This window comes from Apostichopus japonicus, chromosome 8, assembly GCF_037975245.1.
Source record: "Apostichopus japonicus isolate 1M-3 chromosome 8, ASM3797524v1, whole genome shotgun sequence".
NCBI classification, from domain to species: domain Eukaryota; kingdom Metazoa; phylum Echinodermata; class Holothuroidea; order Aspidochirotida; family Stichopodidae; genus Apostichopus; species Apostichopus japonicus.
Window position 1 is genome coordinate 12,724,637 of NC_092568.1, and position 14,055 is coordinate 12,738,691.

The 14,055-nt window shown below is 35.3% G+C and overlaps 1 protein-coding gene across 12 annotated transcripts in view; it reads left to right on the plus strand.

Moving 5' to 3' along the window:
- The window catches only part of LOC139970445 (1-phosphatidylinositol 4,5-bisphosphate phosphodiesterase beta-4-like), a 171,420-nt gene that overhangs the window by 30,825 nt on the left and 126,540 nt on the right, over positions 1 to 14,055 (plus strand). For all 12 annotated transcript variants that reach the window (XM_071976159.1, XM_071976160.1, XM_071976157.1 and 9 more), the window contains exon 3: positions 6,965 to 7,045. In XM_071976159.1, coding sequence (XP_071832260.1) covers positions 6,965 to 7,045 — 81 coding nt within the window. The remainder of the gene's footprint in view (positions 1 to 6,964; positions 7,046 to 14,055) is intronic.

The window sequence follows — 14,055 nt, forward strand, 5'->3', positions numbered from 1 at the left end:
TGGACCTTTGTGATTTTGAAATGCAAAAGCACATTGCTCAAGATGTATCCCTACATGTATGCCATCTTACGTGTCTTAAGCCCAACAAGCGAAGTTAATTCTCTTTCAAGATAGAACCTGGTTTGGTGTTTACTCTCTACCCAGACAGCGTTGGTTTTAAGATCACCCTTTCATGTAATGTAGTTAAAGACGTCTTTTTTACCTTTAGCATTTAGCTGTGAAAAAAGTCCATTAGAGGCAGACCAAAGGAAAGACAAAAGGCTTGTTTGGAAGCAAATAAAAAGGCTCTCGTTTATTTCATTTCTCTACAATTCGTATTGCCCAACATAATTCATGTGGTTTTAACTAAGGAGGAACTTTCATTCTGTGCTATACCAGAATATACCTCACAGAGGTTTTAATGCTTTGATGATTATGTTTCAAAAAGTATTCATGGTATCGACAAGAACAAAGAGGAAATAAGAGTGTTTGTGAAACTTACAATAGGAATCTCTTGGTTTATCACATGAGACTCTCTAGTATTATTAGTTGTAATTCTATTATTAAACTGGCCTTGGTCCCATTGTTGGCATTTAGCACTCAGTTAAAGTCACCCAACACACAATGGGAGTGGGAATAATTGTTTATGCACTGTGACAAGATATTTACCTCATTATGTCACACTGAACTGTTCTTTACACACTAAACTTTCACCTAGAGTTGAATATATCTAGCATCATATGTTATGAGTCTTACACAGACTTTCTGGGTTTTAATGGAATTAGTCTTGAATGAGTCATTTTGGAATGTGTTGTATGTGAGAAAGTTGGAGTATTTAAAACTCATTATTTGCAGGTTAAAGAAATGGGAGTAATTTATTCTGACAAGGGTAAAATATTTGTCTCATTTGCCAAATATTCCCAATTGCTAATGGTCGTCGGGATTCAGTTACCCTCACATCCTGTAGCAATCTCAGATTTGGCAAGGTTCACCTTGAATATTAGGGTGAGGAGGGGAGGGGGGGGGTACTCATCTTATGCTTCCTCTTGGATTTGCAATATTAAGATGGCATGAATATAAGTGACATAACCATTCTTCAATGCTGACATGTATACAAATGTCCATGATATAACAAAGGTCAACTTACTCTTAGTATATCCAGAACAGTGTTATATTCACTCTGGCTTGTATGCCCAGTTCTGAACAGTTCAATATCAAACTGAAGCTATGATTGTCTAATTATGATTAGTGAGATATGAACCATTAGTTCAATACAGAAAATATTGTGCCCCACAAATATAACATATTTTTTTTTTTGGGCATTTGCAAATTTACAAGAAAAAGCACCATTCCTGGTGAGATATTTGGTAGACAAAAGTAACAGATCACTAAACATTGCAGATAGCTGATCTTACCTTGAAATGCCATAGTTATATTGTAATAACACACAGTAGCAAATTCAACACAAAAAACATGCATCCGTGATGCTGCTTATATGCAAGTAACTCTCTAATGCACTGATATCTTTATTTTCCCTTTGACCTGATTATGTTTTCTTCATATTGGACAAAATCTTGGTACATGCCGTCATCTTCTAAATCCTCTCATCTTTAAATTCAAAGACATGTGACTTCAACTTTACTGATTAACGACTCTTTGCCTGTATGTATTGGTGGAAGACATCAATTAAACATTGAGTACAGGTCTGAATTGCCTTGTATTATGACTGGTGGTAATATAACAAGCCCTAGCTGCAGCAAGAAGCTTCAATTTACAGATTTAACACACCCTCCGTCTTTCCACCCACGCACTTGTTCACTTAGACTATGCAGCATAATGAGGACTATGTCTGATTGTGCTGCAGCCGTCACTGAAAACATAGAATGACACTTGTAATTTGCCCAGCACTGCAGAATGCTTTTTGCCTCCAACAGTATTGGCAATATATTTTAAGACAAAAAACATTTCGACCATAATTAATATTTATGTACTCAGTTTGTGGCATGATCAATGTGTTCATCGCAAGAACGCTCTTTCAGTTGTCAATCTCTTTCTTTCTTTGCATCTTTTGATTTGATCTGCAACTCAAGTTGTATTTTTTTTCTTTTCTATTTTTTTGTTGTTGCTTTTTGCATTTTTGGTTTTTCTGTCGCTAAATTTCTAGTATGAAAGTAATGGCTATTCCCTATGGAATTATGAAGCAATAATAAAGCAACAATGAAATGTGAACACCATTCATAGCCACTTGAAATCTCAGATAGCTGTTGTGCGGTGGTGTAATTTTCATAAGACGCTATTGCTCATAATGCATACTGCCGGCCGTCAGCCTTTTGCTATGTTTTAAACCATTTTGTCAGGAGTAATTTGCAGGATGGTCTGTTAAGTGTCATTGCCCACTGTTGTCTATCAGTTTGAATCTTTTAGCTTTGGAGAGTTGATGACTTATTTGAGAGACATTTAAGGTAAAATGAAAAAAGAAAGTGTCTCATGCAATGAAGCAGCTAGTAATTTGTGTAATAGCAAAATTGCGGTGGTAGTGTTGAGTGATTTTCCCAATCATTTCTGTGCCCTTTCTTTTAACGGTTACAGGCACAAAGTGGACAGTATGACTATTTATTTTCTGGCAAAATCTGTCACTATCGAGTTCTGATTGTTAGAGGAACTTGACCATTTGCTATCAGGTTATTAAAGTTACTTGTGGTGATGATACATTTAGCCAATAGTAAGAGAGCTCCATTTTAACAAAGTTTGTGTCATTTCTTTAATGGTATACTCTTTTTTTTTCCTTTTAATTTTACACCTAGAATGACAATTGTTCCTGAGGAGATTTCAGTGGGCTATTAAAAATATATTATAATAGATATGTTTTAATCTTGTCTTTCCTTTATAAATGAACTAGTATGGCACCAACAAATTGGGATTGTGTGATGATATGTTACAGGTCAGAGGTTAAACAGATGCACACTGCAGCCTCTATCACATGTTAATACCTGGGATTGTGTGATGGTATGTTACAGGTCAGAGGTTAAACAGATGCACACTGCAGCCTCTATCACAGGTTAATACCTGGGATTGTGTGATGGTATGTTACAGGTGAGAGGTTAAACAGATACACACTGCAGCCTCTATCACAGGTTAATACCTGGGATTGTGTGATGGTATGTTACAGGTCAGATGTTAAACAGATGCACACTGCAGCCTCTATCACAGGTTAATACCTGGGAATGTGTGATGGTATGTTACAGGTCAGAGGTCAAACAGATGCACACTGCAGCCTCTATCCCAGGTTACTACCTGGGATTGTGTGATGGTATGTTACAGGTCAGATGTTAAACAGATGCAAACTGCAGCCTCTATCACAGGTTAATACCTGGGATTGTGTGATGGTATGTTACAGGTCAGAGGTCAAACAGATGCACACTGCAGCCTCTATCACAGGTAAATACCTGGGAATGTGTGATGGTATGTTACAGGTCAAACAGGTGCACACTGCACAGCAGCCTCTATCACAGCTTAATACCTGGGATTGTGTGATGGTTTATTAGAGGACAGAGGTCAAACAGATGCACAATCACAATGCAGGCTCTATCGCTCATTTTCATAGAACAGTATGCATGCAAGTCTTCATCTCAGTTCACTTGTCCTAACGACATCCAAGTTTAGTTATGACTTTAGGATTAAAAAGATTGTTGAAAACAGGCATGTATATTGCAGACGCTATTGCTTAATTTTCTAGGGTAGTTTGTCTTCATGCGGTTCATCTGTTTCAAAGTTTAGTCTGATTTTAGCATCAAGAAAGTGTCAGCTGAAGAGCTGTGAATGTCACTTAATTATTCTTTATGTAGGCTTTTAAGATGTAAACTTTACTTGCTTTATCCAGTCTAACATGTTTCCTCACTAAGTCTGTAGCACACTCACTGTGCTTTGTTGGAAATCATCTGGTACAATTATTGTGATTTCTATGTCTGGTCAAACTGGCCTTGTTCTCACATTCAGCCACCCAAATTGCCTATTCAACACATCAGTCATGAGAGTAGCACAGGCATATTAGGAGCCCCATTGTTTCACCAGTGTCCCCTTGTCGTATTACATGTCTCCAGCAGTTTTGTCAAGTTGGACAATTCAATTGTCTCTGTATCATATATACTTCAATTAATAAACATTCCATACTCACTCCCTCCCTCCATTAAATTGTCTTTTGCAGAAATGAAAATGGTAATTAATTTTGACCCTATTAGCCACTCTGGTGCCATACCAGCTTGTCTCAAATGGAATCATTTGTCACCTTCATTGCATCCAAAAAAAGAAGTCCTTGTAAACAATGTTAATAATCATAAAGATTATGCATGTAAAGTCCAGTACTGCAGTGATATTTTCCCTGGATAATTATTTGCTGGTGTCTGTCACTTGTCACAGTAGGTGATATGCAAGCCGATTTCTTTTCTGTGATTGACAATCTTACACACAGTGAATGAGAAGATTGCATGTGAGTTTATAAATGCTCTCTGCTGATAAAAACACACATGTGTTAAAATTTGCACTGCAGCTAGGAGAAAAATCAGGAATGTGAACCTCAAAACTTAATCAATAAAATTGTCTTAATTAAAGTCCAGAGTTATCATGCTTTTGATAAAAGGGTGCATAAATTATGAAAATGTGGACTGAAACATATTTGACAGGAATGTTTGATAGAGGAATGTAAGCCTTTAATAAGTCTGTACAGGTTAGTCTTTTCTTGATTAAAGTATTCATATATGGATTCAAGATAATGAGAAAAGTTCCAATCTAGATTATGTCAACACATACTGTATATTGTAAACTACAAAACGTTATGAAACATATCCAATGCAATAAAATATATATATATATCCTAGCTGCTGATAACCAAATTTGAGGGTAACTGTTAACACCTTTTTTCACTGGTTGGACATGACACCACTTTACTATTGTACGTTCTCTTCTACCTTGAAGTACTTGGCCATACTATATTGATCCCATTTCTGACCCCTTGTGGGTCAGTGACCATTCTCGGTTACCATTCCAGTGTGACCATTCTATGAATTGACTCTATACCTTTTGTACGCTATCATTCTTTCACTTCCATCTCCTGTGCCTAGAGCGTCTGTTGTTGATTACATGCAGCTAATATATGTTGTTTGATATTACACAAGAATTTCAAACTTCAGCACACAGTAAGTCATTTTACTTGTTACCATCCACATATATAGACATACCAATTGCAAGTAAAAACTCTCAGTTTGCTTGTCGAATTGTTCCTCTTCTATCACCTGCACGCTTCGTGTAATAACTGGGTTAAAGTTTGCTGTCGCTAAGACTACAAGCAAAACAAATCCCATCCATAGTGTTGCTCATTTCATGCTTCTTTGCTCCAAATGTTCAAAAATATCTTTTGAGTGTTAAACAATGCAACCATGTAGCAACAAACAAAAAGCAATCTATTAATCAAGGTTAATGGAAGTAACAAATATTACAAGGCTGAAGTATGAAAGTAAAATGCTCAGTGCATAGTTGCGAACATGGGCAAACTTTGAGGAATTGGAAAGCTTTAATTGAACCACCAAGCTTTATTGCAAAGAATTTTCATAGTTTCATGCATTAATAGGCCTATCAATTGGTTAGGCAGGATTTTCATTTTATCCTAACACACAAGTCAACATATTGGAATGTAATTCACCATAGTAATTGTGCAATAAGGGTGAAAATGGACAATTGCAGATATCAAAATCAGTGACAAAGAATTTTCACCACATTTTGAATTTTGACATTTTTATGCAGAAAATTGGTAGTCCTAATATCTGTCTGTCAATTTGTGTGATTGCTAGTGGTTATTCTGGATGTAACACTTTATATTTACATCAACCATGTGACAGCTCAACAATTCAAATGCAGCTCTCCTCACCCAACCCACTAATCATCCTTCATGTGAGCATGTTAGATTTTTCAAGGGCACAGATTATCTATGTCATGTAATTTGCTGAGAAGCATCATAGTATTTTAAAGACCCTATTTAAATATGTTATGGTAGCATTTAATATGAATTTCTCCAACTTGAGCATGCTACACATAAGTCAGTTAGGTCATCCAATGAAGATGTTCACATTATTATTGTACAGAGAGATCTTTCATCTGCAAGATTTGTTAGATGAGAAAGCACTTTGGTTGTATACATTTGCCATGGTTTCATTATTGGATGGGGGGTTTGATTAAAAGATGGTTGATGGTGCTGAGCTACACTAGCACATCCATCCATACAAAAGTACAGTGATATAAACTATCTCTAAGATCAGATGAGAATGGAGTGTGTTATGAAAGTAAAGACCTGCCATACGGCCTCAGGTGTTTTCACAATTGAGTGCATTCTAGGCACTCGAGTGCAGGTACAGCAGTTTTGCCCTGCCACTTCAAAGGAGAAATTCTTGGGACTTGGAATGGGTTTTGTCATGAGTAATCAAACAGAATACATTTGATTGTACACCAAGTGGGTTTTTCTTTCTTTCAGTTCAGCTTTTCAGGTTACCCTCAATAAGTGCATACGTATGTCTGCGTATTGATGTCTATCTGCCTGATTAATTTTGATTATATACTGATCATAACATTTTATATGGATAACCATCATATGATAGCAACATTTCTAATAGAGCAGTTTTCTTCTCTCCCTCCCCCCCCCCCCCTCTCACTCATTCCACCGCCATCCTTTAAGAGATGAATTAGATCGCTGACAGAAACATCTTATCTGCTATGTAACTTACTGAAAAGCATCACATTAGTTTTAAATTTTCAAAAAATGAATGTCATTCACTACTTGTGAGGCAGAGAACTGTGAATGAATCTGGATGGATTGTAGGTTAATGCCGATTTGGGGTTGCATATTGTAACTTCAAACAAATGGTACAATGGACCTTTTGTATCTGATAGGCATCTCTTATATTCACTTACATTGCAACAATTTTCTTATTCTTTTCAGGACACCGCAACTTTGGAGCAAGGCTGCCTTTTCAAAGTAGATGAATATGGATTCTTCATCTATTGGAAGAGTGAAGGAAAGGTAGGTGTCAACATGATAAAGCAGTTTCTTCATGTGTTCGGTTGGCAATTTATCAGACCTGATTACACCAAGACATGTACCCTTCTAGATTTTTAACAAAATTAAGATTTATCAGCCGGCAGGCAATGAAATCGATTTGATCATCCAGAGTTTTGTTGCCCGGACACTGTATTGCACACAGTCAAAAGCAAATCAGTACTTTTCAAATGTTATAAATGTTACTGCACAATGTGCAATAAATCTTATAGATATGTAAATGAACAATGGAAAACTGGCAGGAAAATAAAATTTGGATAATCTAACTAGTGACCTACATTGTAATGGGATTTTAGTGTAGAAGGAGGCTTTTTCTACATCAACTTTGAAAGCTGTTTTAGCAGAAAATAGAAACATGTAGCCCACCGCCATGTTGTCCCTGCTTGTCATTAGCATATCAAGTGCTATCATGTGAGATGACTATATTGAAGAAACTGTGTGCAACTGATCTCCATTTAAATATGAAATTACACACAGCAGTATATAATCTTGTTGTTGTGTTTATAGTACCTCTTTGTGAGTAAGGTACTTATCTGCTGATATCTGAATGGACACATTGTCTTTGAACCAAAGATTGTAATTCTGATTTTAATGCTGAGATCTATGAAGATTGACTCAACTGCATGTAGCGTTGTGCGGGATCCCAGTAGACAAGTGAAGCCCTGATACCGGTATTGACTAATCTTGATCACAGTGCAATGTGTAAATACTACCGGGAGTGGGAAAACAACCGATTATTACATTCATTTCAGTATCATTCCCAGGAATCCTGGACTAAGAAAAATATCTACGTGTTACTATTTGAAATAAAGAAAAGAAAACATGTTTATTTCTGGTGTCTGTGTTCCTAGTATTAACATTATATTATTTGAACGTCTGGAGTAGCTGTGATCATTGTAGTGGTACTATGCTGCAGTTCAGATATGAGAGTATTTTGATATTCTTTCTCATTGAAGTTGTGTTTAAGGTGAGAATTCTCTCTTCTAATCACTTGAATCCAACCTGAGAATTCTTTAAAACCGACCAGTACTGATCATCTCAACGGTACAGTGATGAATTCAGAAGAGATTTCTGTCCAATCTTTGTTTCAATCATATCGAGGAGTGTATTCAATGTCATTGGAGTTTACTCTGAATTCAAAAATGATTTCATGCCTTCAATTTCACGTTTTTAGTGCCTCAAGTAACTACAGTACTTGCTAAATCAATTTCTACATGTATTTGCCTTGAACAATGCAGAAGCAGCATGAAATCATGCCTCTGGAACTGATTGACTTATTTTAAAATTAGGTTTTCATATTTTGGGCACAATATAATGACTCACTAGATCTTGCATTAATGTTTGGCAAACATATTTGAAAATGTTTAAGATGATTTTTTTTTAACGTTCTGCTAGTAGAACAGGGCAATTCCCTCTATTTTCTATGACTTTCACTTGCATTTCGCAAGAAATTGTTTCAGTGTTTTGCTGATTATGTGTTCACATTCCCTATCTATACAAAATGTCAAGAAAGGGTATAAAGCTGTATTTTTATTTATTTTAAATATTTTAATTTTCTTCTTGATTCCTATGGAATCTATGTGAGGGTGATGACCTGTGTTTGTGACACCTGCATGTTAAAATGATAACTAAAACAGTAAAGTAATATAGGTGAACATTTACTTGTTTTGCACATCTTCTTGATGAAAACAAGGACCATATAGATATTGGTGGAGGTTAAAGGTGTCATTCAAGGTCAACTGAGGTCAACATGATAATGTAGATTCAGGTCAGTGAGTATAAGGACCTTAATGAAATTGGTGGAGTTAAAGATCATTGAACTGTAGATGTCAACAGTTTGTAGACTTGAGTGAAGTAAACTTTTTGTACATGATATGTAAATCTACGGTAATAAGTGCTATGAACTTTTTTCAGGACTCTCTTAACCTGTTGGCTTTCTGTTTTTTGGGGGGAGGGGGTAGTGGGGCGCTGCAGTATTATTCCACTACGTTTCGTTAATCTCAAGACTGATTATTTTTCTCCTTTAATGGAAAAAGTCATTGTTCTAAAACTGATGATATGTTATTTCTTCAAGTTAATGCTCGATTGTTCTGCTTTGATTTTTCTAATAGTATCATATGAAATAATTGCTGACACAAAACCTCTCCTTTCCAATGTGTAGTGTTTAGACATGAGAGGTGAGGGCACTGAGGGGGCAGGTTGGTAAGAAAGAGTTTTGGGGCAACCTTTTGCACATCCACCAACTTTATATAAGATACTTGTTTTGTCATAGGAATGAATGGTATGAACATAAATTGAAATTACTTCAAGAATCTATTAGTTTGGTTTATTGGATTTATTTTGTTGTGGGTGGGGTGTAGGTGGTGGGGGTGGTAGAGGGATAGTAGAGTGAAACAACAAGACTACGACTCCAGTAAATGACAACGGTATCTATAGAATGCAACTCCTACTTCTTTAGAAGTGTTGAGTGGAGAATACTTCATGCAAGAGCACTTTAAAATATGAGTGAGTTATGCCCATGAGAGAGTAGTTTACTTTTAGCAGAGATATATATAATTTGTTCCTTTTTGTTTCCCTCCTCTGCTAAATATCTTGAATCCCTTGGTTGTGATGACTGCCTGTAGGATTTTGACTGCCAGGCATCATTCATTTTCTCAACACCTACGTCTCAAATATTGACAATGAAGTTCCTTTCTATGTAACATTCAACTTTTAGTTTCAACCATTAGTTTCTTGGATAAAGGTCTTTCAAACTGCGTATAAAGTTGAATCAAAGAAGTGACTTGACTTCCTCTTTAATGAAGAAAATTTATCGCACTTTATTACAACAGGATCAAGTTTTAAACAAAAAATAATTGTCTTTCGTTGTGGATGCTGGTAGGATTAATTTTTGTTGTTTAAACTCAGTGTACAAGTGTGGAAGCAACAATGTAACCACACTGGGTGTAACCAGTAGATACCTGCTGCCAACTGTAGTTTATTTGGAAACGTGGCATAAACAGCAAAATGGACGTAGTTTTAAATTGTCTTGCTAAAAGGTCATGTTGGGACTATCATGAGACTTTATTCTTTTAGGTTTTAAATAACTATGTTGTTATACTGTCAGAAGCACAGATGTTTGGATTCTTAAACTGTTTTGATTGTTTTGTGATGAAGTTTCCATGGGTGATATGCTTTACTTTATTGAGCTATCTTACATCATATATTACATTTATCATCTTTGGTGGAGAACTTAGTAAAGTAACTTTGATATGTGACATACCTAAAGAAAGATTTATCAGTGGAAATCACATTTTCCATAATTTGTTTTCAAATGATTCCAAAGTCAGTATTTTATCACGCTAAGTGACTGCTTAAATTTAGACCATGGAGCATCAAGTCAACTCTGAATTGGGGATGTAAACATCGATAGAAAGATAAGACTTTTTTTTAATCTCATATTGGTTACGATGAACAGTTGAATAAATCATCATCTTATACCTTGTATTGCAAAGTTTAATATCTTTAGTTTAATATTTTGAACACCAAAATATTGAAGCATGAAAACTTGCCAACTTAATGGGGTTTTTTATTTAAATTTCATCAAACACATTAACTCTAACCTTATGCTATTAAAGAAATGGCTTTTGATATTAAAGTCACATTACATTTTATGCATTTTGATGTAATACCAAATGAAAAAAGTCTTGTCTTGTTTATGGAAATAAGTGTGGCCTTCAGAATTTAGGAACCTGAATTATATCAAAGGTCTCAAAGCTTTCCTGACTGTGCTGTTTATGATCTGTACAAGGCTTTTGCACACACACACCAGCATAGTAATGAGTTGGAAAGCCCACAATGGGAAAAATTTCCAGCCTCCTCTGGGATCGTGTAATATTGGGACTGTTAATGTTTGATTTCCACAAAATCCCACAAAATGACTTTTCACTTCATGTCTAGACAGTGTTTCCTTTTGCAGGGCAGCACAGTTGGTTTGTTGCCATTTGTAATTAAAAGATGGTACAATCCTTAAACATTAATTTAGATTCCTCTTGATTCATCCTACTGTGCATGAGCCAGATGTTCAGTTTTATTGAAGGGTTGAGAGAATGGGTTTGTAGCACAGCAAACAAAGTTTCCTTCAGGCATGTAGGTATCAATTATTGGAGACAAATATTAGCACAATGATTAACTTATAAGATTGATTGTCCAGTGGGTAGGAATCACTTCAACTTCGAGAACAAAAGAAGCAGTTCAAAAGGAAGACAACTTGATTAATCTAAGAATCTAAGGGATGAGCAGCTTGTGACACGAATGTGGGAATCCTTTAAAGTTGCTGTGGCACTAGTCTGAGGTCAGGACAGTATTAAAGGGTTTCACTGTCCTGTAATGCTGTTTTGACCCACTGACTCTTTAACTGCCTGCAGAAACGAGTTGTAGCCAAGTGTTGCCTGACTTTGAAATGTTACGAAAAACCATTAGTTTGCCCCAAGTAATTACTGAGTTTTCCAGTGTGTTGAATATTCAGAACCTTGATTATCATAAAAGGTTATCATAATATGGTAATAATGTTATTGGTCTATGACATATTTGCATTTACCATAACAGTCCCCAAATAGCCAGACGCAATGCTAAAAGCTCAAAAAGACTGCTTTTAATATTTGAGTTGTAGACCGAGTGGTAGACAGAAATTGGACCTATTAGGAAGCTGTCTATTAGGACATACTCATACCCATAAACAGTTAATTGTCCTTGCAAGTTTACACTTGTAAGACTACATAAGATACAAACTTCCTATTGATGATGACCAGTGTACACATCAAGTTCTTTTATTGTGAAGCAGTCGTTAGCACTGTATAGAGTGATTGTACATCCTGGGAGAACGGTTCAGATGTGGTGCCTCATTTCATTAACAGAAAGCAAAATTGCTAAAATACCCCATGGCCATAATATATTGAAGTTCAAGGTAAGCTTGGATACAGTATAAATATATAATCAATTTACTTGCAGGGTATTAGCAGTGATTCCATCGGACAGTGTATTGATGCGCACTAATTTTCTTGGCAAAGCTGCTATGAATCAAGGTGGAAAATTCTTAAAGTGCTCAACTTTTGGGTTCTATAGTTTAAAATAATTATTCAAGCTTGTAATGTTCTAATCTGTTTTGGATATGAGCAAGGATAGTCATCATCCACACTGTGTATTTGCTAGTTGAAACAATTCCTTGCTCCGTTCGATTCCGGGCATGAACTAATCATTTGAATGACTTGGTACCATATATGCTCCAAGTAACAGGATAACATACTCATAAATATGGTACTCAATAGCATATAGAGCTTTAGAAGGAACTAACTATAAAACCATTGTCGTGTTATTAGATTTTAGAAGTGGTAGACAGTTTTGAGCACTCTACTTAACTAGCACTGTAAGACCTATTAGATCGTAACTGGCAAGCTATAATGGACTTTTGATAACATTTTCCATTCAAGATCTCCTCCTTTCACTACTCACTGGAATCAAAGGAAATTTCAAAAATAAGTATAACCTTTCATGGCACTTTGCTAACTATAAACCCAAGACTCATTACATTGCTGTGGTATATGATACTGTCGATTTTATATTTTAGTCACTTAAATCGAAAAGGACAGTTAGATATGGAGGTAGTCGCCTAAGCAGGTTCCACTTTAAAGTGTTGTTTAAATACCATTTCATTTGTTTGAGAATTGTCTCTATTATTAAAGCTTCAGCAATCGTTGTGAAAGATAATCTTACTTATTCAAGAGGCAATGAAAGGCCTGTCAAATCACTTCTATATGAAAAGTACTTATTACTTATGAAGAGGGATTCTTACATCTACAAAAGGTTGTTTCTCAAACTGTTAAACATCACTGCTCAAAGCTTCTTGTTTTTAGTTGTTTCCACTCTAATCTTGTAATTTATTGACTCTATAATAATCAATGGTATCTATAGCTGTGAGGAGGGATTCTACACTTATCTAACTATATAAGAGGATTTTATGTGATATCACCAATGTCTACATGTATCTAACTATATAAGAGGATTTTATGTGATATCACCAATGTCTACGTGTATCTAACTATATAAGAGGATTTTATGTGATGTCACTGATTTCTACATGTGTCTAACTATATAAGAGGATTTTATGTGATATCACTGATTTCTACATGTATCTAACCATTTTAGAGAATTTTATGTGATATCACCGATTTCTACATGTATCTAACTATATTAGAGGATTTTATGTGATATCACCGATTTCTACATGTATCTAACCATTTTAGAAGATTTTATATGATATCACCGATTTCTACATGTATCTAACCATTTTAGAGGATTTTATATGATATCACCGATTTCTACATGTATCTAACCATTTTAGAGGATTTTATGTGATATCACTGATTTCTACATGTATCTAACCATTTTAGAGGATTTTATGTGATATCACCGATTTCTACATGTATCTAACTATATTAGAGGATTTTATGTGATGTCAATGATTTCTACATGTATCTAACCATTTTAGAGAATTTTATGTGATATCACCGATTTCTACAAGTATCTAACTATATTAGAGGATTTTATGTGATGTCACTGATTTCTACATGTATCTAACCATTTTAGAGGATTTTATGTGATGTCACTGATTTCTACATGTATCTAACCATTTTCCAGGATTTTATGTGACATCACTTATTTCTACATGTATCTAACTATATTAGAGGATTTTATGTGATATCACCGATTTCTACATGTATCTAACTATATTAGAGGATTTTATGTGATGTCACTGATTTCTACATGTATCTAGCCATTTTCCAGGATTTTATGTGACATCACTTATTTCTACATGTATCTAGCCATTTTCCAGGATTTTACATGACATCACTTATATGTAACTAGCCATTTTCAAGGATTTTATGTGATGTCACTGATTTCTACATGTATCTAGCCATTTTCAAGGATTTTATGTG